At 39.0% G+C, this 25,388-nt stretch overlaps 1 protein-coding gene across 4 annotated transcripts in view; it reads left to right on the forward strand.

The window, feature by feature from the left end:
• The window catches only part of rngtt (RNA guanylyltransferase and 5'-phosphatase), a 384,142-nt gene that overhangs the window by 287,521 nt on the left and 71,233 nt on the right, over positions 1 to 25,388 (forward strand). For all 4 annotated transcript variants that reach the window (XM_072249966.1, XM_072249979.1, XM_072249970.1 and 1 more), the window contains one exon: positions 961 to 1,061. In XM_072249966.1, the coding sequence (XP_072106067.1) occupies positions 961 to 1,061 (101 nt within the window). The remainder of the gene's footprint in view (positions 1 to 960; positions 1,062 to 25,388) is intronic.

A 25,388-nucleotide genomic window follows, 5' to 3' on the forward strand; every position in this document is an offset into this window, starting at 1 on the left:
ATATAATATAGAACTAAATGAAACATCATTCCTCTGAACTACAGAGCACACACAAAACATGTGTCACACACGACACATAAAAAAATGACCACAAAAATAAATTAATAAAATATATTTCAAAGTCCATGTAGTGCACGGTAAACAGTACAATAAACAGTTTGATGTCCTTGTGATGAGACCTCCGTGGTGGCAGGGGATTCATTAGTCTCACAGCCTGAGGAAAGAAGTAGTTGCACAGTCTGGCACAGTCCTGATGCTCCTGTAGGTCAAAAAGATTGTGGAATGTGTGGTAGTAATCATCAACAATGCTTCAGGCCCTTCGTATACAATGCTGCCGGTAAATGTCACAAATAGGGAGGAGGGAGACTCTGGTGATCCTCTTGACAATTTTTACTATCTTCTGTAGGGCGTTGAGATCTGATGCCTTGCAGCTTCCGTACCATATAATGATGAAGCTAGGGAAGAAACTCTTGATGGTGCCCCCTATAGAAAGTTGTTAAGAGTGGGAGCGGGGAGCCTGGCATACCTCAATCACCTCAGAATTCTCTGAGAAACTTGTTTATGTCAATGAAGTCACTTAGTTCTTTAAACTCCAGTGAGAACAGACTAATATTCCCTAATGTCTACAGTCTGGGAATCGACCTAATGAACTACATTACAGTGATTCCATTCTTAGTTTATAAATGGAAATTAAAATTGTACAGTGCATTCAAAATGGGGTCACACCTAGACCCAGTCCAATTTCAGCCAGATCATTTTTGTTTTTGTACTTCTGCCTCATATAATGAAGATGCAAGATCTTGATATTACCTACAGTTGTTTTCTTGTGGATAAAACATTTCTTAACTACTCTAAATATAGAATTACATAGTTAGATAATTTCAATAGTTGGTGTTTACTTGATCTGTGCAGTGAAGTAAAATGAATGTTTCTAAACACATTTTTTTAAACCTTATATAGAAGTACAAGCCTGGTCGATGTGACGATATACTTAAGTGGAAACCTCCAAGTCATAATTCTGTTGACTTTCGTCTGAAAATAACAAAAGTAGGAGGAGAAGGGTGAGCAATATCTATAAACATTATTTTAATAACTTGTTTTCTGAAATCACGACCTGAAATGCTGCTTTGCTGAAGCTGTGGGTGGACTGCTTTTTCCACTAATCTGTTTAATATATGACACTGATGAAGCACATAGAATTAAATAGAACATTTGAAAAATTTGCACAGTAGGGAAGAAGAGCATTCTTTTCAATCACATTACTATTACTATTTATTATTTATGGAGCAACTGTAACGAAAACCAATTTCCCCCGGGATTAATAAACTATGACTATGGCTATGACTATAAAAGACTGGAGCTGTAGATTTAATATTAAATAGAACTAAATTGCAAAGGGTGCAAGTATAGGGTTTGCTGACTTCAAAGTCCTAAACTCAAAAGAAGACTAAGCCCTATTGGACATAAATAGCCACAAGTACACTCACTAAAGGGAGATTACACTGTAACAACCCAATCTTCAACTACTAGTTTACTGTATTTTCTCCACAGCAAGTTTAGCTACCTATATTTAAGTGGTAGATCCCCTCTCCCTACCAAGGAGAAGATACTTCCAGCTAACAAAGTAGTTCAAGCACAACTCATTTATTTTCAGTGATACACACTTTACTCCAAACAACATTCTTAAAACATATTAAAAACTCAACGAGCATTTCTATCTTAAACATTTTTCGGTTCTCCCAGAGGTTTTCTATCTTATCTTGAATCATTATCTTGAATCTTGAAACATTATAATACATTTCCAAACTGCAAACCATTTCTACAACACAACCCTTTTCCAAAACCAAAAGCATTAAACATTTCTTAAACAGGAAGGATAAAACATAAAGCAAAAAAGACAGAGGATTTCCAAAACACAGGTATAGTTTCTGTAAGTTAAAAAGATAGACCAAAGATGCAGACAAACAAGTTGTCCGTTGCAGAAACTAAAGCTGGAGGAATAGATTTTAGTTCTTCCATGTTTCTGAATATTGCTTATTTCATTCCTAATAAGTCTGAATTGCTCTCTACATTTATACCTTTTTCAGCCACTTTAATGACTTCACAAGCATGTGATATTTCCTTAGTTATCCTTTTAACACAAATGGTTTAAAAATCTTTAGGAGACATAGATTTTAGCTAGCTACCATTAATGCTGTAAAGCTAACTTCTTTGAATACATAAACCTTTCAACTAAAAACACAAACATGAGGAAATCTGCAGATGCTGGAATTTCAAGCAACACACATCAACGTTGCTGGTGAACGCAGCAGGCCAGGCAACATCTCTAGGAAGAGGTACAGTCGACGTCTCGGCCCGAAACATCGACTGTACCTCTTCCTAGAGATGCTGCCTGGCCTGCTGGGTTAACTAAAAACATATCAGTTATTGATATGCTAAATTATATTATTCTTCTGTTCTACTGGCTTTCTTGAATTAAGTAGCTTAAGAGCCAGCTTGTCTGTTTGAAACAACCCATTGTCTTATTCTCTTTTCTGGAGCAATAATAAATCAGATGCAGTGACTCTTTACAGGCAGAAGAGTCTTCAAAATTCAGAGCCTATTTACAAAGCTGTTCTATAAAGAGAGCTTTCATTCACATTGTAAGAACTGAAGACTAACTTCCATGTACAACCAGAAGTTAAAAAAACTGTTTGTTGTAAGTTTACTTACAACTGTTCTATCTTATAAGATGCTACGTTAGAAAGCAAGGTTAAAAAACGGAGGAATGAATATCTAACACAAGATTCATCATTGACATTAAGGCTTTGAGGCATTCAATGTTTCATAATTTCCCAGGAACTAATTTTGATACTTTACTGATTATTTAAATTTGAAGGCCTTTAAAATGTTAATGTCAAGATATATATACTTGCACTAATGTTTAATATTTCTAAATTACACAAGTTGTCAAGATTTTTGGTCTTGTTTTTCATGCCAAATTGTAGTCCTTGAAATTCCAATGTAATTAACTGCAAAGGAAATTCCCCAAGTCCCAATGAGAAGCTGAAGAAATGAAATGGCATTATAGCTACACACATCAAAGTTGCTGGTGAACGCAACAGGCCAGGCAGCATCTCTAGGAAGAGGAACAGTCGACGTTTTGGGCCGAGACCCTTCGTCATGAGTCCTGATGAAGGGTCTCAGCCCGAAATGTCGACTGTACCTCTTCCTAGAGATGCTGCCTGGCCTGCTGCGTTCACCAGCAACTTTGATGTGTGTTGCTTGAATTTCCAGCATCTGTAGAATTCCTCGTGTTGGCATTGTAGCTGCAGTGTACCATTCTATCCTCTGACACTCTGGAAATGTCAAATGTTCTCCAGCCAATGGTATCCCTTTTAAGTACTTCTGGCGGTTCTGATTTCTGCATTCTTACCACCCCTGGGTACAGATGTTCCATCTGAATTACCCGTTTAATAATTGTATTTATAACTTTAATTTGAGTCTCATCCAAAAATCAAAACCCTGTCTTTTTACCCACCCTACCAAACGTTTTGTAATATTAGTGACATCTTCTCTAAAGAAGAGATCCACTTCGTAAAATCTAAGTACAGCTTCTCCATTATGCTATCATCATTGTTGAGTTGGTGTTAATTAAAATGCTTTTCACTAGATTTAAATTCTTAGTTAAATGTTCAACAGTGGTTTATACTGCTGGAGTCAGGGATCCCTGACTAAATTTCTTTGCCCAAAGGGCACCGAATCTTTGGAATTCTCTGCTGAAGAGGCTGCTCTGTATGAAGGCAGAGATTGATAGAGTTTTTGATATTAAAGGCATCAAGACGTTCATGGGGTCAGTTAAGGGAACAAGTCTTAGTGCGTGGCTGAGCAGGTACAAGAGGCCATACGGCCTGCTCCTGCTATTTCTTTGATCTTGTAGTCACATGTTTGTTTAACAATTACTTTGGATTTTTCACACTGTCTTCATTTAGAAATACTATGACTTTCAATACATTTAAAGTTCCATTCTTTATTTTGCATTTTCTAAGCAGTAATCACAGAGAATCAATACATTTTCTACAATATTTGAAGTTGTCTTTTTAAAAACTTGATAAAAGGAATGGAAATGTGTTACAGCCCCAAAGAATCAATTTGTATGTACAGATTGATATTAGCTCTGTCTAAGCAATAATGCTGTAATAAGGTTTGAGAAAGTAGAATGTGGTTATCAAAGTAGTGAATGAATAGTATTAAGTAAGAAATTGTATGTTTTCAGTGGAACTTTTTGTGTTAAGTGATTTTGCTTTATAAATAATTTAAATATATCATTATCCCAAAAAAGAAATTAATTTTGTTACAAAGATGTGACTATATCCTGTGTTCTATGTGATCTGTGTAAGTAGTGGATGTAATGGGTAAAACAAAGTTTGGAGTGTGTTGCAAAGTAGTCTTGTGTAACATTCCCAGAATTAATTCTTACTTGGAATTTATTAGACACAATTATTCATTTTTGAATAGCTTTTTAATTTTACCTGTGAAGGTGACCTGTCATAAATTGAATGGCAACTTCTGTGGCATCAAATTATGTGACTTAGTGTACACAATTATGCAGATATAATTTTGCTAATTAACAAAGTATCCCTCTTAAAAATTCTCCACAGTGGTTCTTCATGTATTTCATAATTCTGCATAATATTACTGTTCATGGGCTGATAATTGTACTTTGTCTTTAATGAATTAGTTGCTGAGTTTTATCAGCCCAGGAATGATAATTGAATTATTGCAGTCTTCTGAGTTTGCATAAATAGACTAACAAGTAAATTTACCCCATTTCAAATATCAGATCCACCATTACTATTAAAGGTAAATATGTGCATATCAATGACAATTCACTATTTAGTTTGTTTCTGAAAAAAAAATCTTTGCCACTTCATAAAAGACTGGTTAATATTAATATAATGTTCTTGGTAACCCTGGTGCTATGCTCTAAAATTATTTTGATATATTAATATGTTTTATTGTGAAGTTGACAGAAAGTACAAATCTATTGTAAATGATTGTTATCAGACTGGAGGATAGTGGACAGTGCTAGCACCGTTGGTATCTGTTAACAAGTTAACTGGTTTCATAAGATAAAATTTCAAAATTCATACCTGTCACAGAACTTAAGAATGGATAGTACTAGATTCATGGAGAATCTAGAGTTGTTCTTTCTTGGAGAGTGAACAAATGCCTTTCAGACTGGAGGCACAGATTTAGAATGATGGGCAAACGGCACAGGCCATGTATTGCAATTATCCTGAAAGAGAGTGGTCATACTCTGGGAAGGGTGATGAAACAGTTGATCAGGGTTTTCAAAGATAAATCAGATTGACACTTGAGGGAAGAGAATTTTAAGTGCTGTGAGGAGGGATTACAACAGAGCTGTTAGGGACTTGATGGGCTAAATGGCTGCTGTCTATGTTGTAATGAATCTGTGTAATTGAAATGGTTTAGGACTGATGGTTGTTCGTGATGAGTGTTCTGCTTGTGAAATTAAAGGTGTGCTTCTTTAGTTAGGTCTATCACTGTTAACTGAAGCTGAGAAAAGGAACAATTTATTATGCAATTTGTAGTGCTGCAACTGATCTGTGCTTGATTAAAGCCACCCTTTGTCTTGATGAACAGAAAAAAAATATATACTATTTAATTGAACTCCATCGATCAAAATGCCAAATCTAATGGAATGTCTGAAACCAAGTTATGTACATCTGTCGGTCTTTCCTTATTTTCTGCTTCAGTATTGTTAGTTAGAATCAGTTTGAAAGCAGGCGTTTTGAGAAGAATAACTAGTTTATTGCTTGTGCTGTTCCACTTCAGCGCTGACATAAGTAGCTGAAGGGATCTGTCTACTTGTCTACATGTGATATTGTCGAAGAGCTGAATCAAGACCAAGTAACTGTTCCCTGGAGCCCTCCAGTCAACTGTGTGAAAGCAATATGCATGGGAACAAAAGAAATGAGCAAGGTGCAGACATCTATGGCAGTGATAGGTATCAGGCCCAGAATTAATCAGCTGCATACCTCGCTTTCTTAAAAATAAGTAGAGTTATTGATTAATTTGTGATTTGGCACTTTAGAAAATTGCTCTTTGTGTGTTCAAATCAAGGTACTTTTCTGCCTGTGGCCACATCCCTGGAAACTGAATACTGAACAGCTTTCAGCTTCCTCAAACTTTATTTTCTTATTCATCTGGGAAATAATTGTTGGAATTTTTTTTAGCATTATGGTTAATATTTTGGAAAGTAGGAAGAATGTATACAAAGTTGAATCTTTGCCTCATCCATTAGGAAAGATCCTTTTTTATCCTTTGTCTTTGAGAGGTGTATTGTAAAACAAAAAGATGCATATAGACTAAGTGACTTTACACAGATTAAATAGATTAACATAGCCATGAGAAATTCTGCAGATGCTGGAAATCCAAAGCAACACATGCAATCTGCTGGAGGAACTCAGCAGGTCTGGCAGCATCAATGGAATGAGTATACGGTTAAATTTTTGGGCAGAGACCTTTCTTCAAGACTCATGCTTTTCCTTGTCCTGTATGACTGCAAACAATTGAGCTTAAACCTCAGTGTCATGGAAATAAACACCCTAAACCATGTTTGACATTGTATAAGATTGAATTTAAAATTTTAAATATTGCCATAGAAACTGAAATATTATTCAGAATTATTTCCCACTTAAGTGACCATTCAGTTAGAACCACAAAGAATTAGATTTTAATAGTTTCATAGAAAACATCAGGATTTTGTCAGTTATGTTTAAGCAAAGACAGGGAGCCTTAAAACTTGCTGACTAAGCTTTACATTATATGTATGTATCTTTCATGAAAATGTGACTAAATTACTGTTTTAAATACTTATGAGAAACTCAATCATGTATTCTGTATTGACTACATAGACAACAATATCATTACCTAGTATGAATTAGAAAAATAATTAACCTTTCTTATTTAACCTTCACCCAAAGAAAACGATAACTTGATGACTATTTGTAATCAGATAATAATGTGACTAGACTGCAACACCCTTTGTACATTTATTCCATGTCAACATCACTTGCCACCTTGTTTGTACCAAATACTAGCAATTCCTCTATTTAATTATTTTCAGAACAGTGACCACAGCCTTTACCATAGCCTTGGAGAGGAACAGGAGTAGATGATATGGGGAAAGTATATAATTGAGCGAGGGGGAATTATGATGCTTTTAGGTAGGAACATGGGATCATAAACTGGGAACAGATGTACTCAGGGAAAGCACAACAAAAGTGTGGAGATTGTTTAGGGAGCACTTGCATGGGGTTCTGGATTGATTTAGCCCATTGAGGCAGGGAAGGGATGGTAGGTTGAAGGAACCATGGTTGATTTTTTAAAAAATCCACATCTCATCAAGAGGAAGGAAGAAGCTTACTTAAGGTTTAGGAAGCAATGATCAACAGTGGTCTATAGAGTTACAAAGTAGCCAGGAAAAGGCTTAAGAATGGACTTTGAAGAGTTAGAAGGGGGCATGAGAAGGCCTTGGCAAGTCGGATTAAGCATAACCCCAAGGTGTTCTACAGATGACTAGACTGAGGGTAGACATGATCTGGGATAGAAGAGGAAATGTGCTTGAAGTCAGAGGAGGTAGGGGAGAATGAATACTTTGCTTCAGAATTATCACTGAGAAGAATCATTTCATTTATGAGAGCAGTGTAATGCAGGCTGATATGCTAGAAGATGTCAATGTTAAGAAAGAGGATGTGTTGGAACTTTTGAAGATCATTAGGATAGACAAGTCACTGGAGCTGGACGGGATACACCCCAGGTTACTATGGGGAGAAAAGGAAGAGGTTGCTGCACCTTTGGTGATGATCTTTGCATCCTTACTGGCCACAGGAGTAATGCCAGATAATTGGAGGGTGCCAAGTGTTATTCCTCTGTTCAAGAAAGGTAATAGGAATAATTCTAGAAATTGTATAGCAGTGAGTCTTTCTTCAGTAGTGTGCAGATTATTGGAGAGGATTCTTAGAGACATGATTTGAATTGTATAGGATTTACGAGCATTTGGAGAAGCATGGTCAGATTAGGTTAGTCAGCATGGTTTTCTGTGGAACAGGTCATGCCTCATGAGCCTTATTGAATTCTTTGAGGATGTGACAAAGCACGTTGATGAAGGTCTAGTAGTGGATATGGTGTATATAGATTTTAGTATGGCATTTGATAAGGTTTTCCATGGTAGGCTCATTCAGAAAGTAAGGAGGCTTGGAATCCAGGGAAACTGTGTGGATACATAATTGGCTTGCCCATGGAAGGCAGATGGTGGTTGTGGATGGAGTGTTTTTCTGTCTGGAGTTTGGTCACCAGTGGTGTTCTGCAGGAATCTGTTCTGGGACCCTGCTCTTTGCGATTTTTATAAATGACTTGGATGAGGAAATGGAAGAGTGTGTTAGTAAGTTAGTAGGCACGAAGGTTTAAGAGGGTGTGGGTAGTGTAGAAAGTATATCACAGGTTATAACAGGCATTGATAAGATGCAGAGCTAGGCTGAGAGATAGCAGGTAGAGTTGAACCTGGAAAAGTGTGAAGTGATTTACTTTGGAAGGTTGAATTTGAAGGCAGAATACAAGGTTAATGGCAGAATACTTGGTCAGATGGAGGAAAAAGCAATCTTGAGTTCTATGTAGATTTCTCAAAGTTGTCATGCAAGTTAATAGGATTTCTCAGAAGGCGTACGGTGTGTTGGCCTTCATTAGTCAAGGGATTGAGTTCAAGAGCCAGGAGGTAATGTAACACAGAGTGTCTACAATACACTGGTTGGACCACACTTGGAATATTGTGTTCAATTCTGGTTGCCTCATTACAGGAAGAATGTGGAAGTTTTAGAGAGGATGCAGAAGAGATGTACCAAAATGCTGCATGGATTAGATCAATCAATCAAAGTACACTTATTATCAAAAAATGTATAAATGATACACCTTGAGACTTGTTTGCTTACAGACAGCCATAAAACAAGAAACCTGAAGAACCCAATTAAAAAAGACTGTAACTACTGTGCAGAGAAAGAGGAAAAAAACACACACACATCATGCAAACAGTAGATGCAAATGACAACATTCTGAACCAGATTTAGTCATTTGATCTGCTCCCTGCAGTAGCCAGAGTAGTAAGCCCACGGCTTGATCTTTATTCATCATATTAGCAGGGCAAAAGTGCTGCGAAACTCAGAGATGATGGCCACTGAAGAGAGGAATGAACATCATGGAAAAGTAAGCAAAATCAGCCTGACCTTTGCCTCTGCACTTGGGTTTTCCAGTTTATCTGGGCTGGCGTTAAAATTGCCTAAGCACTGGGTAGTACCTCACTCTAGGACCCAGGCCCAGCGCAGTGACACACCCGGGCCGCACAACCCGAGGCTATTCTTGATCTCAACAAATCGACTTGCCACATAGAACAATCCAGTCTCGCACCCAGGTTAGGCTGACAGGCATCAAAACTCTTCTGTATCAATGAGTCATTCACTGCGACATCAGTACCAACTCTGTCTGCAATTGTGTCTTGAACACATTGTGTTCTGGCTTTGCGATACACCAGTACAGCTCATCCCTTGAATCAATTCAACTCCACTTGCTTCTTCGCTCTTTGTGGTGATAGTTGACTACAATTTACTTCAGAAAAGGTGATATTAATAATGTTCTTAGTAGTATTTCTTGCCTTCTGAACTACCAGCAACCTGTTGCACAACTTCAGTAGCGGCATGGTACTAGCATTCGTCTGATTACATTTCTTTTCTTTTTCTATGGATAAACCATTTCTTCAGTGCATTATATTTATCTTTTGGTACTGTATTTCATACTACATATTTGTATTGGGAATCCATATGCAATCTATAATCACAGCTATTGTTCAAAAGGTTGCTCTTTTATGAGACAATAATGAAGATAACATAAAACACTATACCATTGTCTTATGAGGATAGGCTGAGCAAGCTAGGGCTTTTCTCTTTGGAACGATGAAGGTTGGGAGGTGACTTGATAGAGGTATGCCAAATGATAAGAGGCCTAGGTTGAATGGATAGCCAAACTTTTTCCCAAGGTGGAAATGGCTAATATGAGAGTGCGTAATTTTAAGATGATTGGAGGAAGTTATGGGGGGGATGTCAAAGGAAATTTTTTTTTATAGACTAAGTGCTCGGTGCCATGAGTGGTGGTAGAGGCAAATATATTGGGGACATTTAATAAATTCTTAGATAGGCGCATGGATGATAGAAAAATGGAGGGCTATGTGGGGGGGTATGGTTAGATTTATTTTAGAGTATGTTAAAAGGTCAGTACATCATGAGCTGAAGGGCCTGTGTTTTATGTTAATGTGTTCATTAAATGTGATTGTTGAATTCATTGCTGAAACAAAAAAAACTATAATGTGACTGCTCAGGATATGAGGTGGTATTCCATGAGCTTATATTAGGCTTTGTTGGAACAAAGAAAGGGACTGAAAACAAAGAAGCCAGAGTGGTGTGGGATGGAGACCGAGAGGACAGGCAAATGGACGCTCAGAATGAAACTTGTAGGCTGAATCGAGGTGTTCTGAAAAGCAAGTCTCTCTGCATCTGGTTGCCTAAAATGAAATGAGATCACATTGTGAGAGCAAATTGCACTATGACAAATTGAAAGAAGTGTAATTGCTTCATCATTCTGATTTGTTGCTCTCTGAATGTCATGGATTTTGAAGAGTGTCAATGAGCAAATACAAAAGGATAGCTATCTTACCCTAAACCCTAATCTCTTGTTTCTAATATCAGTAAAAAAAGATTACAGTTTAAGGTTGTGGTTTGAAATAACGCAGTGTTTTCATTTCAAGTTCTTCAGTCTTCACTCTAATTGTGACAAAACAGTTTAATGTTGGTAGTGAAAATGTGGAAATCAACCATGTTCATTGATCAGTTTGAATTTGTGCTCTTAAATAAAGTTGCCAGAATGAATTGCTGATTGTTTTGTGTTTTTCTACGTGTTTCCCCAGTTTAATTTCCACCAAATATTTTAGTTTCATTTGGTTTGAGGGCTTATTGATTGAATGTGGCAGTTGTAATTGTATGGATAGTTCTTCAAAGCTTTTAAAGTAATTGAGCACTGTTAGCAAGATTTTCATTTGGATAGGTAGCTTTGAAATACTGAATCCTGTGTGTTTACATTGATAATAATGGAGCAGGTTTCATTTGTAGCTCTTTTAAGCAATCACACTGCTGTTTCTTGTTGTAAAGTAATGGCAGTAACTTAAATTTCAAACCTATACTAGTACTTTTTGTTCTGGGCTGTTAAAAGAAATTGTCTGAAAGTCACTGCACAATGATACTTAAATAAAACCACTGTGTTGCAAATATTTGGAATGCATCATTCCAAAATATGGTCTTGAAAGATGGTAATTGTGTGAAATATAGAGGTTACATTGATATCATCCAAATATACTAACATAATAATGAAACTTTAGAATTGAAACAGTGCTGATGCTCTAAATATCCTAGTGATCACTTGAGAGATATCACATAAGCTAATGACATTAATCAGCTCTTGGAATGAAAGTTTAGCTTTTGGCCTGCACAGATGATAGCACTCATTTGCTTTCAAGATTAATCTTATAATTTGGCAACATAGGAACAGAAAGTAGCCACTTTACTCAACTTTTTCTTTTGATTTTGACAGTGTGTTTTGGAATAAAATTTCATAAGCAAAACATTAAATATTTAAAATGACTCATACTCCATTTCTGAATTCCTCCTATTTCCCAACTCTGCTTGAATTTCCAAATCTTATATTCTTTCCTTATAAGTATGAGGATCTGAAGGCATGATCTTCCACTATCTTGTTAATGATGGCTTAAGTAATGAGCGCTTCATGATGGCGCTGGTGACATTTTGTGAGCATCTCACAAAACTACTAGATATACTTCTGAAGTATGATCACTGCAGTCAGCAGTCTGTAATTTCCCTTTAAGAAATGCACTTTTGAACCGCCTAAATGAACTGTGATTTTACAGTCTCCTGAAGAATAAAGCAAACTTGACTCTTGAGAATGCAGGCACAGAATTTGCTGGCGCAGTCACAGCTGGGAGCGGATGCTGTATTCTCCATGCCAGCTAAGATACTCCACCTGAACCCATCCTGTCTGCCTCGAGTTGCATTGACTCATCTCCCTCTCTTCTAGTTACTAGCACTGGGCGTGAGGTGCAGGAGTCTTGGGTCCCATGCCACTAGGTTCGAGAGCAGTTGTTGCATTGTGGCTTCACTAGCCTCAGCGCTGAAATGATTTCTGCAGCCGGTGGACTCACCTTTCGGAGACTCTGCAGATCATATTCTGTGTATTATTTCTTTACATTTTTTAAACTATTTGCATGATTTGTCGTCTATTGCACGTCAGATGTTTGTCAGTCTTTGTTTTTGTTTTTTTGTGGATTCTATTGTGTTTCTTTGTTTGCGCGTGCCCGCAGAAAGGTGAATCTCAAGTTTGTATATGGTATTTATGCTTTGATAATAAAATTTGAACTTTGGGAGTGGACTGAGTGAGGGCCGAGTTTGGGGGGTGGTGTGGTGTGGTGTAGTGTAATTAGCTGTATTATTCTGGCATCCTTCTGGTACAATATTAAGTGTGCTTTTAGTAAGAAAGCAATGTAACAGCCATAAAGCAGGGACTCTGCTACCTGATATAGGTAGAGATAGCTAATATTTGTTGAAGATCAAATAGTTCTGATCTCCAACCAACTAACCACTAATACCAAGTAATTGAACTATTTCATCTGCTGCTTAAAAGTTCTTGCAGTGCACAAAGGAGATTTTCTTTTGCACCTGAATTTTTGTCATAAATGTCTTAAAACATGAGGTACTTCATTAGAATCAGGATCAGGTTTAATAACACCGGCTTGTGTCGTCAAATGTGTTAACTTAGTGGCAGCAGTACAATGCAATCGATGGTAATATAGGAAAAAATAAATAAGTAAATGAATCAATTACATTGAGTATATATAAATATATGTATATTAAATAGTTAAATTAAAATATTGCAAAACAGAAATAATAAGAAAGTGAGGTTGTGTACATGGGTTCAATTAACACACACAAAATGCTGGTGAACGCAGCAGGCCAGGAAGCTATAGGAAGAGGTACAGTAAGAGTTTTGGGCTGAGACCCTTTGTCAGGACTAACTGAAAGAAGAGATAGTAAGAGATTTGAAAGTGGGAGGAGGAGGGGGAGATCCGAAATGATAGGAAAAGACAGGAGGGGGAGGGATGGAGCTAAGAGCTGGAAAGTTGATTGGCAAAAGGGTTATGAGACTGGAGAAGTGAGAGGAACATGGGATGGGAGGCCAGGGGAGAAAGAAAGGGGGAGGGTAGCACCAGAGGATGGACAAGGAGCATAGTGAGAGGGACAGAGGGAGAAAAAAGTGAGAGAGAGAAAAGGGGGCGGGGGAGGAGGAAGAATAATAAATAAATAAATAAGGGATGGGGTACGAAGGGAAGGTGGGACATTAATGGAAGTTAGAGAAGTCAATGTTCATGCCATCAGGTTGGAGGCTACCCGACAGAATATAAGGTGCTTTTCCTCCAACCTGAGTGTGGCTTCATCTTGACAGTAGAGGAGGCCGTGGATAGACATATCAGAATGGGAGTGGGACGTGGAATTAAAATGTGTGGCCAGTGGGAGATCCTGCTTTCTCTGGCGGACAGAGCGTAGGTGTTCAGCGAAACGGTCTCCCAGCCTGCGTCGGTCTGGCCAATATATAGAAGGCCGCATTGAGAGCACCAGAAGCAGTATCTCACCCTAGCCCACTCACAGGTGAAGTGTTACATAGAGACATAGAAACATAGAAAATAGGTGCAGGAGTAGGCCATTCGGCCCTTCGAGCCTGCATCGCCATTCAGTATGATCATGGCTGATCATCCAACTCAGAACCCAGTACCAGCCTTCCCCCCATACCCCCTGATCCCTTTAGCCACAAGGGCCATACTTAACTCCCTCTTAAATATAACCAATGAACTGGCCTCAACTGTTTCCTGTGGCAGAGAATTCCACAGATTCACCACTCTCTGTGTGAAGTTTTTCCTCATCTCTGTCCTAAAAGACTTCCCCTTTATCCTCAAACTGTGACCCCTCGTTCTGGAAAAGTGTTGCCTCACCTGGAAGGACTGTCTTGGGCCCTGAATGGTGGTGAGGGAAGAAGTGTAAGGGCACGTGTAGCACTTGTTCTGCTTACATGGATAAGTGTCAGGAGGGAGATCGGTGGGAAGGAATGGGGGGGACGAATGGACAAGGAAGTCAAGTAGGGAGCGTATCCCTGTGGAATGCAGAGAGAGGGGGGGAGGGAAAGATGTGCTTAGTGGTCGGATCCCGTTGGAGGTGGCGGAAGTTACAGAGAATTATATGTTGGACCTGGAGGCTGGTGGGGTGGTAGTAGAGGACCAGGAGAACCCTATTCCTAGTGAGGTGGCGGGAGGATGGGGTGAGAGCAGATGTGAGTGCAATGGGAGTGCATAGTTGATGGTGGAGGAAGGGAAGCCCCTTTCTTTAAAAAAAGAAGGACATCTCCTTCGTCCTGGAATGAAAAGCCTCATCCTGAGAGCAGATCCGGCAGAGACGGAGGAATTACGAGAAGGGGATGGCATATTTGCAAGAGACAGGGTGAGAAGAGGAATAGTCCTGGTAGCTGTGAGTCAGTAGACTTATAGTAGACATCAGTAGATAAGCTGTCTCCAGAGATAGAGACAGAAAGATCAAGAAAGAGGAGGGAGGTGTTGGAAATGGATCAGGTAAACTTGAGGGCAGGGTGAAAGTTGGAGGCAAAGTTAATGAAGTCAACGAGCTCAGCATGCGTGCGGGTAGCAGCGCCAATGCAGTTGTCGATGTAGCGAAGGAAAAGTGGAGGACAGATACCAGTATAGGCTTGGAACATAGATTGTTCCACAAAGCCAACAAAAAGGCAGGCATAGCTGGGTCCCATATGGGTGCCCGTGGCTTCACCTTTAGATTGGAGGAAATGGGAGGAGCCAAAGGAGAAACTATTAAGAGTAAGGACTAATTCCGCTAGACGGAGGAGGGTGGTGGTAGAGGGGAACTGGTTAGGTCTGGAATCCAAAAAGAAGTGGAGAGCTTTGAGACCTTCCTGCTGGGGGATGGAGGTATATAGGGACTGGACATCCATGGTGAAAATAAAGTGGTGGGGGTTAGGGAACTTAAAATCATTGAAAATATTCAGAGTGTGAGAAGTGTCATGAGCATAGGTGGGAAGGGATTGAATAAGGGGGGATAAAACAGTGTTGAGGTATGCAGAAATGAGTTCGGTGGGGCAGGAGCAAGCTGAGACAATGGGTCTACCTGGACAAGCAGGTTTGTGGATCTTGGGTAGGAAGTAGAAATGGCAAGTGTCGGGTGTAGGAAGTATAAGGTTGGTAGCAGTGGATGGGAGGACCCCTGAGCTGATAAAGTTGGTGATAGTGTGGGAGACAATGGTCTGGTGCTCCTTAGTGGGGTCATGATCGAGGGGTAAATAAGAGGAGGTATCCGTGAGGCAAGGTAGAGGTCAGTACGCCAGACTGCAACAGCACCCCCTTTATTGGCAGGTTTTATGGTAAGGTTAGGATTAGTGTGGAGGGAGTGGAGAGCAGAGCGTTCGGAAGGAGTGAGGTTGGAATGGGAACAAAGTGTGGTAAAGTCGAGACGGTTGATGTCCCGTTGGCAGTTAACAATAAAGAGATCCAGAGCAGGGTGTCCATGAAGAGGAGGAGGGTTGAAGATGGGAGAAGGAGTCGTCGGTGGGAGGCGGGATAGTCCTTGCTGAAGAAGTAGGCTCGAAGTCGGAGCCGGCGGAAGAAGAGTTCAGCGTCATGCCGAACGCAGGACTCGCTGAGGTGTGGGCGAAGGGGGACAAAGGTGAGGCCCTTACTGAGGACAGAGCGCTCTGCCTCAGAGAGTTGAAGGTCGGAGGGAATGGTAAAGACCCGGCACAGATGAGAAGTGGGATCAGAGGGGGGAGGGGAAGGAGACTGGTGGTGTCAGTGGAGAGGGGAGGGTTGGGGTGAGAGGAATGGGATCTGAGGGAGACGGCGTTGCAGAGTGGTGGTGGGGGGAGGGGGGAGGGGAAACGGGAGTCACGATAGCGGCACGTGAAGACCTGGCCTGGAGTTCAAGACTGGAGTCACAGTTGGTTGCGCAATCACTTTGAAGGTGTCCATGGTCATTGGAGCCTGCATTGATGGTGCTGGAGTCTGGGTTGCGAATATGCCCTGGGGTGCTGAAGCTGCCGAGATCAATGGCAGGGGCTGCAATCCAAAATTCATACCTGCTAGCGTTGGAGCCAGCCATTTAGGAATCGGATGGCAGAGGGGAAGAAGCTGTTCCTGAATCGCTGAGTGTGTGCCTTCAGGCTTCTGTACCTCCTACCTGACAGTAACAATGAGAAGCGAGCATGTCCTGGGTAATGGATGCCACCTTTCTGAGACATTGCTGCTTGAAGAGTTCTTTGGATACTGTGGAGACTAATACCCAAGATGGAGCTGACTAGTTTTACAACTTTCTGTAGCTTCTTTTCTGTGCAGTAGCACCCTCCCCCCCCCCATACCAGACATGCAGCCTGTCAGAATGTTCTCCACGGTACATCTGTAGAAGTTTTTGAGTGTTTTGGGTGCTAAACCAGATCTCTTCAAACTCTTAATGAAATATAGCTGCTGCTTTGCCTTCTTTATAGCTGTATCGATATGATTAGCTCAACAGGGATATGACACCCAGGAACTTGAAATTGCTCACACTCTCCACTTCTGAGGATTGATTCATGTTCCCTCGTCCTACCCTTTGTGAAATTCACAATCAGCTCTTTGGTCTTACTGACATTGACTGTAAGGTTGTTACTGTGACACCACTTCACTGGCTGGTATATCTCGCCCCTGAACACCCCCTCATCTCCATCTGAGATTCTGCCAACAATGGTTGCATCATCAGAAAATTTAGTTAGCATTTGAGCTATGCATAGCCAAACAATCATGGGTGTAGAGAGTACACATCTCTGAGGTGTGCCAGTGTTGATTGTTGGTAAGAAGAGATATTATTACCAATCCACACAGATCGTGGTCTTCCGGTTAGGAAATTGGAGATCCAATTGCAGAGGGGGATGCAGAGGCCCAGGCTCTGTAGCTTATCCATCAGGACCATAGGAATGACTGTGTTAAACCCTGAGCTATAGACAATGAACAACGTCCTGACATTGGTGTTTGTATTGTCTAGGCCATGTGAAGAGCCATTGAGATTGTGTCTGTATTAATACAAGAATCAATTCTATTTGCTTCTGTCCATTTGCAACACTGTCCATCTCTCCTACTTTGGCTTCTGTGCCCATCTTGTTACCCCGCCCTCTGTTTCTCACGCCCCCTTCTTCCTCCCACCTCAATCCTTCCTCCTCCCTCCCTCTCCCCCCTCCTCTCTCCACCTTCCTTCTCTCTCTCTACCCTCCCTCTCTTTCCACCCTCCCTCTCTCTGTGCCCCCCTGATATCTTCCTCTCTGTGTCTCTCTTTTTCTTCCCATGTACCCCTCTTTTAGTTATTCTTTGTCACACCAACCTGGACTAAAACTTCGTTTGTATTGATGTGCAAATTGCAACATGTTAAGAATGCAATTAAACTTATAATATCAAAGGTGGAAGTAATTTTTTTCATAATTATTTAAATATGCTTCCCTAATCATTCCTGCACTGTTTTACTTTGTTCTTCATGTTAAAATATTTGTCTTTCAAATAATTTATCAGTCTGTCTCAAAAATTTATGATTTACATTGTTTTCTTAGTGATCATTCATTTATGTCCATTATGACAAATTCACCTATTCTTCATTCTCCAAGTTTTCTAGGAGATGCTATTAATTGAAACATATCTCTAAAATTTAAAAGATTTTTTTTACTGAGAGTTGAAAACATACTTTCTTTGCTTCCCTCATTTGGTATCTGCAGATTAATTTGTTTATATATCCATTGTTCCAAAGTTAACCAGTGCCTTACAGTGAAATTAAGCCTGTTTTGTTATATTTTGAAAGCTCTGTTCTGGATGTTCATTTAGAACATTAAGCTTAATCAAGTGTAAGGTCTATATTTCAGAACCATGACGCATGTTCATTTAGAGTACAGATTTACCATATGACCCTGTCACAGGCTTCCTCTCCCCAGATTTGTATCTGTTAAAACTGGCACTTGATCCACAGAACACACTAATACATTCAGAAGAAACTGTGAAACTGCATGAATTCTGCTTGACACATACAATAAAACAAATATTCTTACCCAAACTACATTGAAAAATGTTATTTAGAGTGCAAGTATTGGGTTTGCAGAACAAATTGTGTGAATTTATTGAAATTGTTATAAAACAATGAATTTGGTGGAAGTTTGTATTCCATCATATTCGCTTTGCTGTGTAGCTAGACTTGATCTTGAGGTGTTTTATTTTTCATCCTTGTGCAGCTTATTAGTAAATAAACATCCTGAGCTACTACATACAGACCATTAAGATGACATCTCATACTTCAGTGTGTGCTCATTATGCTTCAGAATGCCCATGGCAAAGGTGAAACTGAAGCCTATCTCCACGGGAACAGATAGCCTTTCACATTATATGTGGGGCTTCTGTGATTGACAGCCTTTTGTGATTTTTCTCGATTGTCGTCTTTTTTAAAAATTTTACTTTCTACCCATGAACTATTTTTTAAAACATTTGAACAAAGTAGATCCATCCTTGAATGCTGTACTGTGGGCTGTCTTTGATGAAGCACTGCTTGTCATGTGGAATTATTTTGCTAGATTATTATAAGGGATTAATTGCAAGCCTTTGTTGAATATCTTTTTTATTGTTAACCTTTAGAATGCTAGTCACGTATGCAGAATAGAAAGTGTGCTGACATGCATCAGGAAGTGTTTGATTTGCAGCCTCTGATTCTTGTCCAGTCTGGTACTCAAGAGTTTCTCTCTTTTGCAATCTCTTGTTTTCTGTATCTCTCATGATAATGGATTGGGAAAGTTTAGTGATGGTTGAACTGTGATATAATTAATTATGTAAAACAAAAAGTGCCCAATTGTATTTTGTATTGCTCATACCTTTGTTATTGTACTGCTCATCCTATCTATTTTTTTCCCCTTTATTAACGGACTAGAAGGGCCGAGGTGGCCTGTTTCCGTGTTGGAATTGTTAGACGTTAATATGGTTTTTGGATTGAGCCAAACAAAGATGTGATTGCCTCAGTTTTCTAGTACTCAGGCATTTTATTGCCTTTTTAATACAATGCAATAGAATTTTTTTTGCTCTTTGATGAAACAACTGAGTGCAATTTTTTCTAAATAATCATTCTTGATTTTTAATGCTTTCTTCTATGGCATTGATCCCTTCCCAGTATAAAAGTTTCCAGTGGGTATTCATTAACTAATTCCAGTTGTTTAAAGCTTGGATTATTAAATAATCTATTTTGATTTGGGAGCTATTTGAGCCATATTACACTGCTTCAATTATCTCACAGCTTCTAATCCTAATGATATTTATCTATATAGCTAGACAGAGTAAAAATGTTAGTGATTTCTATAATGATAACTGAATAACTTGTGTAACTATCTTAATCACTTTAAACATCCACTCACATATGTGATAATTCAAATGCAGATTTTATAATCACTTTGTCTTCCATAAATCCTTTAAACCAAATTCTTAGGAGCTATCAACAGAGCGTAACAGGTTGGGAAAAATTACTTTCTTAAAATATCTGTAAGCCTTGTATAATTGAGAACATTTTCAGATATCAAAAGATAATTGAGTCATTTTCTTGCTGAATTCATTTTGAAGTTTAATTACAAAGTCAAAATTATATTCATAACATCCTAAATTTCAGGTAACATTGTTGTAAAATCATGTATATTGAGTATGGGTTACCATCCAGTTTATATTTTTATCATTTCATTATTTGAACCATGTGTCAGAAAAATGGTTGTAACATTGCGGAGCTTGGCCACCTACAATGAGTTGCAATGTAGATCAGTAAATTGTAGGAAGAGCTGTATAATAAAAAAAAAATTCAGTTTAAGAAACTTATGAGTGCCAAATATAATTTAAGTATACTTGGGACTGTTACAATGACAACAAATACATATAATATGCGTGTTTCAGCATTCTAGAGTTAATCTGGAATTCAGGAAGGCAGTAAAAGAGATACTGGAATTATATTTACAGAGAGGATGCTCTTAAATCCCTCTTATATTATTCATTTCTTAATTAGTTTGTGTCATTTTGGCCTCCCTTTAAAATTAGAATCATAGGGCAATTCAGCACAGGCCCAACCATGTTGTCTGCCCAGTTAGTCTCAATTTTCTGCATTCAGCCCATGTCCTTCCAAGCCCCACCTCTCTATGTACCTATCTAAGTCGATTGTCCCCCTCAGCATAAACTTATACCCCCTAGCTTTGGACTCCGCTATCTTGGGGAGAAGTCTGTTTTCATCCACCGTATCTGTACCTGTCATAATTTGAAGCACTTCTCTAAGGTTGTCCCTATTCTCCCAGTGTTCCAAGGAATTAAGACTTGCCCTGGCCATCCTCTCCATAAAACTCTGACCTGTAGTCCTGGCAACATACTCATAAATCTTTTCTGCACTATTTCTAGTTTAATCGCAACTTTTATGCAATAGGGTGACCAAACTGTAGACAGTACTCCAGGTACGGCCTCATCAGTGACTTATACAATTGCAGTATAATGTCCTGGTTCCTGTACTTGTGCCCTTACTGGTGAAGGCCAGCATGCTAAACAGCTGTTCTCTCTGTAAACAACTTTAAACCAACTATGTACTTGTTCTCCTAGGTACCTTTATACCAATACATTTACTAGTGCCTTTTCATTCATAGTAAAAGTCTTACAGTGATTTGATTTTCCAAGATGCATAACCTCATACTTTTCATACTTGTGTATCAAAATCCATTTACCATTCCTCATTCCACTTCCCTAATTAGTCAAGATCCCCCTGTAATATATGATAACCTTCTTTACTCTCAACAACACTTCCTAATTTTGTGTCAAGGGTAAACATACTGGTCAAACCTTGTGCATTCACATCCAAATCATTTATGTAAAGAATGAATAACGAAGCTCCCAACACTGACCTCTGCAGCACACCATTAGTGTCTACCCTCCATTCTGAGAAACATCCTTCAATCACCAGCCTCTGCTTCCAATTTCTGAGCCAATTTTAAATCCACCTAACCTTCTAAACAAGCTTGCCATGCAGGGCCTTGCCAAAGGCTCTGCTGTAGTCAAAATGGGCAATATCCACAGCCCTATCCTTATCTACCTTTCTGGTTACTTCCTCAAAATCTAAAAGATTTGTCAGACATGACTTCCCTTGCACAGAGCCATGCTGACTCCTATGCACCCTTTGTTTATCTAAGTGCTGGTAGATTCTGCCCCTCAGAATTCCTTTCAATAACTTCCCTACCACTGATATCAGATTGACAGCTTTTAGTTCTCTGCCTTGTCCTTGAAACCCTTCTTAAACAGCAGAATATTGTCAGCCATTATCCAGTCTTCTGGAATATCCCCAGTGGCTAACAGTGAAGTAAATATCTTCACAAAGGCCTCAATAGTTTCTTTTTCTAGCCTCCTAAAAAGTCCAAGGATGCACTCAGTCAGACCCTGTTTAATCCACCTTAATGCACTGTAAAGCAGCAAATCTCTCCTTCCTGATAATATGAATGTCCTCTAAAATATCTCCATTTGCTTTCCTTATCTCTTGAGCACCATGATTTTCTCAGTAAATTTCGTTAAGAATCCCACCCATCTGGGGATTGGGATATAGGCAGCCCTGCTAATCTCTTCAGGGACCTACTCTCTTCCTAGCCACCTTTTCACTCATAATATATCTCGAGAACCTTGCCTGCCAATCCCACCTCATACCTTTTTTGCCCTCTGTATTCTTAATCTTTTTATAGTCATCAAGGGATTCACTCATCTCCAACCTCCTAAATATAATCCATGCTTCCTTCTGCTTGTTGACCAGACCCTCAATCTCTTGTCAGCCAGGGCTCCCTAATCTTGCTAAGTTTGCCCTTCAGCCTAACAGGAACATTCTATCACACTCTTAAAAGCCTCCCACCTCTCATTTGTTCCTTTTCCTTCAAACACACTCTCCCAATCGACATCGGTTAGATCCTGTCTCATTCCCCTGAAATAAGCCCTGGCCCAGTTTAGGACCCTAACTTTGGGACCTGTCCACTCCTTTTCCATTAACGCTTATAGAACTATGGTCATCAGAACCAAAATGCTCACTGGCTGCCACTTTAGTTACTTGTTCATCCTTGGTTCCTAAGAGGAAGACCAGTATTGCACCCTCTTGAGTACATCCAAGAACCTGAATCTGTGTCCTCTGCACAAGCTCCTCAACCACACATTTACCTGGCCTATCTTTCTTTTTTTGTCCATGCCAGGGTGTGTTGCTCTGGAGATCACTCTGGATTGCTCTGGAGATCCTGTTTCTTAACTTCTTACCCAACTCTCTATACTCATTCTGCAGAACCTCATCCCTTGTTCCACCTTCATCTCATTTGTACCAATGTGTGCAATAAATGCTGGCTGTTTGCTCCCCTTCGAGAATTTTCGATGACGATTCAGAGATGTTCTTGACCCTGGTATGCAGAAGCAACACATCATCTTGCAGCCACAGAATCTTGAGTCTGCCTCACCCTGTCTGAATGCACACTTTCCCTCTCAATGTCACAGTGCCAGAGACCTGGCTGCTGCTGCCAGCCTCTGAAAGATCATCCCCCTCAATAGTACTCAAAGAGGAGTACCTGTTTGTGAGGATAATGGTCACAAAGGAACTCCGCTCTTTTTTGCCTACACACCTTACTCTAAGAAGGGTGAACAGTACTTATCATAGAGGGACTGTACGAAAGGCTCCATAGGTGATAGGTTTGCCATTTGACGCAAGGTTTAGTAGACTGAGACTGTATTCTCTACTTTCTAGAGATCAGAAGAATGATCTCTAGAATCTCAGTGAAGCTTATGAAATGAGATAGATGTGGGGAGAAATTTAGGACTGGGAGCAGAGCTTGAGAATAAAGAATCATCTATTTAGGAATAAGCTGACGAAAATTATCTCTAGTCAGAGTGGTGAACCTTAGGAATTCTGTACTTGATTGAGTTGTGGGGGTTCAATCACATTCATACAAAACAGTGATCGAAAGTTTTCAGGATTTAGGGAATCAAGGGGTGTGGTGATCCTGCTGGAAAATGACACTGAAGCCGATGATCAGCCACGATCTTGATAAATGTGAGGCAGGCTTAAAGGCCCAATGCTGCTTCCTTTTCCTAAGATCCATGTGACTGGTGTCATATTGAATTCAGTTTTAAGCCAGCAGATGGGATTCAAAACAGTGATGAAGATGAAATGTAGACTGTATAGGTGTGGACAGAGCTATAATTTGACTCGAAGAAATGGGAAAAATTCTCCATTACATAGTAGCAAGTCACAAAGATTTGCAGTGGGGTGATTCTTGCAGGGAATTAAGAATGTAATTGAATCTGTGCTTTATATGCAGGCTCAGCTGATGGATAATAATAAATATTAACCATTTTAAAGTAGCAGTGTCCACAAACTATCAGTTGAAATAAGCATTCAGGTAATAGGTGATAAGCTCTTTTAGTAGCTCACAGACTACTTTGCGTGTGAGGCATGGTGTGCTCCGACTAGATTTAAAGTACTGGTATTTAACCATATAGGTGGAAAAATATTTTCGAATCAATTGAATTATTCAAAGAAAAGATAATGCCATATATATGGGTGAGATTAGAATGCTAACAAATATTAAGTATACATATGATTCTGTAAATGTTTCTGCAGAAACTACCCATTTCATACATTTTAATATTGAGCGTCTTTAGCATATATCAAATGATTTTGTTTTGGTGCCTCCTTCTCTGATACACCCAGCAGTATGTAGCATTACTGATGTAAAAATGTTTAAAAATATTTTGCAATTTGCTTTCAAATAATTATGTAAATCCAGCTGTTCATGAATAGTCCTGTTGCAATAAGGAGTAGAATCTCAGTACTGTATTATCATTAGGTGGACTAATAAATGAAACACAACATAATTAAAATACAGTATTATTTAATTACCATGTTTGCAAAATTATATCCATCTCCCTCCAAGTTTCATGAGGCTTTTATTGAAAATAGTGAAAAAAAACTGAAAATCAAAGGTTTCAACTTAAGTTTAGCTTTTAATATTGACTTCACTACATTACCCATTTGGCATTTAACACGTGTTTTCTTTAAGTATAGTAAAACAAATAAAATTTTTGTACAACTGCAAATCAGAAATGTATCACAGAAAATGTGCTAATTAATGTGATATTTTAATTATCTTGTGTTTCATTTATTAGTCCACTTAAAGGTCAGCACAGTACTAGCATTCTTGTCCTTATTGTGACAGGGCTGTTTTCTGTGAACCTCTTGTGAATTAATTATTCTGAGAGCAAGAATTATAAATGGCTGTCAGTCAAATCTGATGAGCTTTATTGTCATGCATGCTGGCAGAATAGACTCAATTTCATTTAGGTCGACCAAGCATAGTAGATATTCAGGAGAAGTTTGATATTAGGATGGAGGCAGCAGTGATAAAGGAAGGTATTCTTTCCTGGAAGCATAACATATGCAATTTTAATATGTTTAAAGTCTGCTGTGGAAACCTGCCCACAGGATAAATTAGATCAGGCATTTACTAACTACAAATTGTGATGTATAAAGGATTCTGAGAACCAAATTTATTTGTCATAATGCTTCGATGGTTTTTAAGTGTAATTCTGCTATTAATTGTTTCTGTACAGTTAGTTTAACTTTAGTTTCCTATCAACAAATTTGAAGAATAAGCTTTCGTATATTTAATTTCTTTCAGATGTCCAGTAATACTGTCAGATTTGTATTAGAACAAATAAAACAGAAGTGGCTGGTTTTAATTGAAACTGTAGGCCTAGAGGTACATAAATATTGTTTGTTTAATTACTTCTGTAAACTAGGTAATTTTAGATGCAAACAGAGCAAATTTTGTAGTGGCATTGTCTCATTCTGTCTTTCCTCTCTTCTGTTCATCTGTTTTGTCATGCTTCTTCCTTCACACCCTCTTCTATCTATCTCTAGCTGTTTTTTGGTATTAATCAAGCTTCTCTCTCAGAAAGTTGTAGGCACAAATTTCATGCCACAACACAAAACCATAATAAGCCTGACACTTAAATTTATTATTGAATGTGAATGGGAGGTGCCATCTTGATGTAACAAAGTCCAGAAGTAATTCTGTTAGAGCAGGAGGATTTTCCTGGTTATGTGTCACTGCTTATT

The sequence above is a fragment of the Mobula birostris genome, chromosome 2 (assembly GCF_030028105.1).
Source record: "Mobula birostris isolate sMobBir1 chromosome 2, sMobBir1.hap1, whole genome shotgun sequence".
Classification (NCBI taxonomy): Eukaryota; Metazoa; Chordata; class Chondrichthyes; order Myliobatiformes; family Myliobatidae; genus Mobula; species Mobula birostris.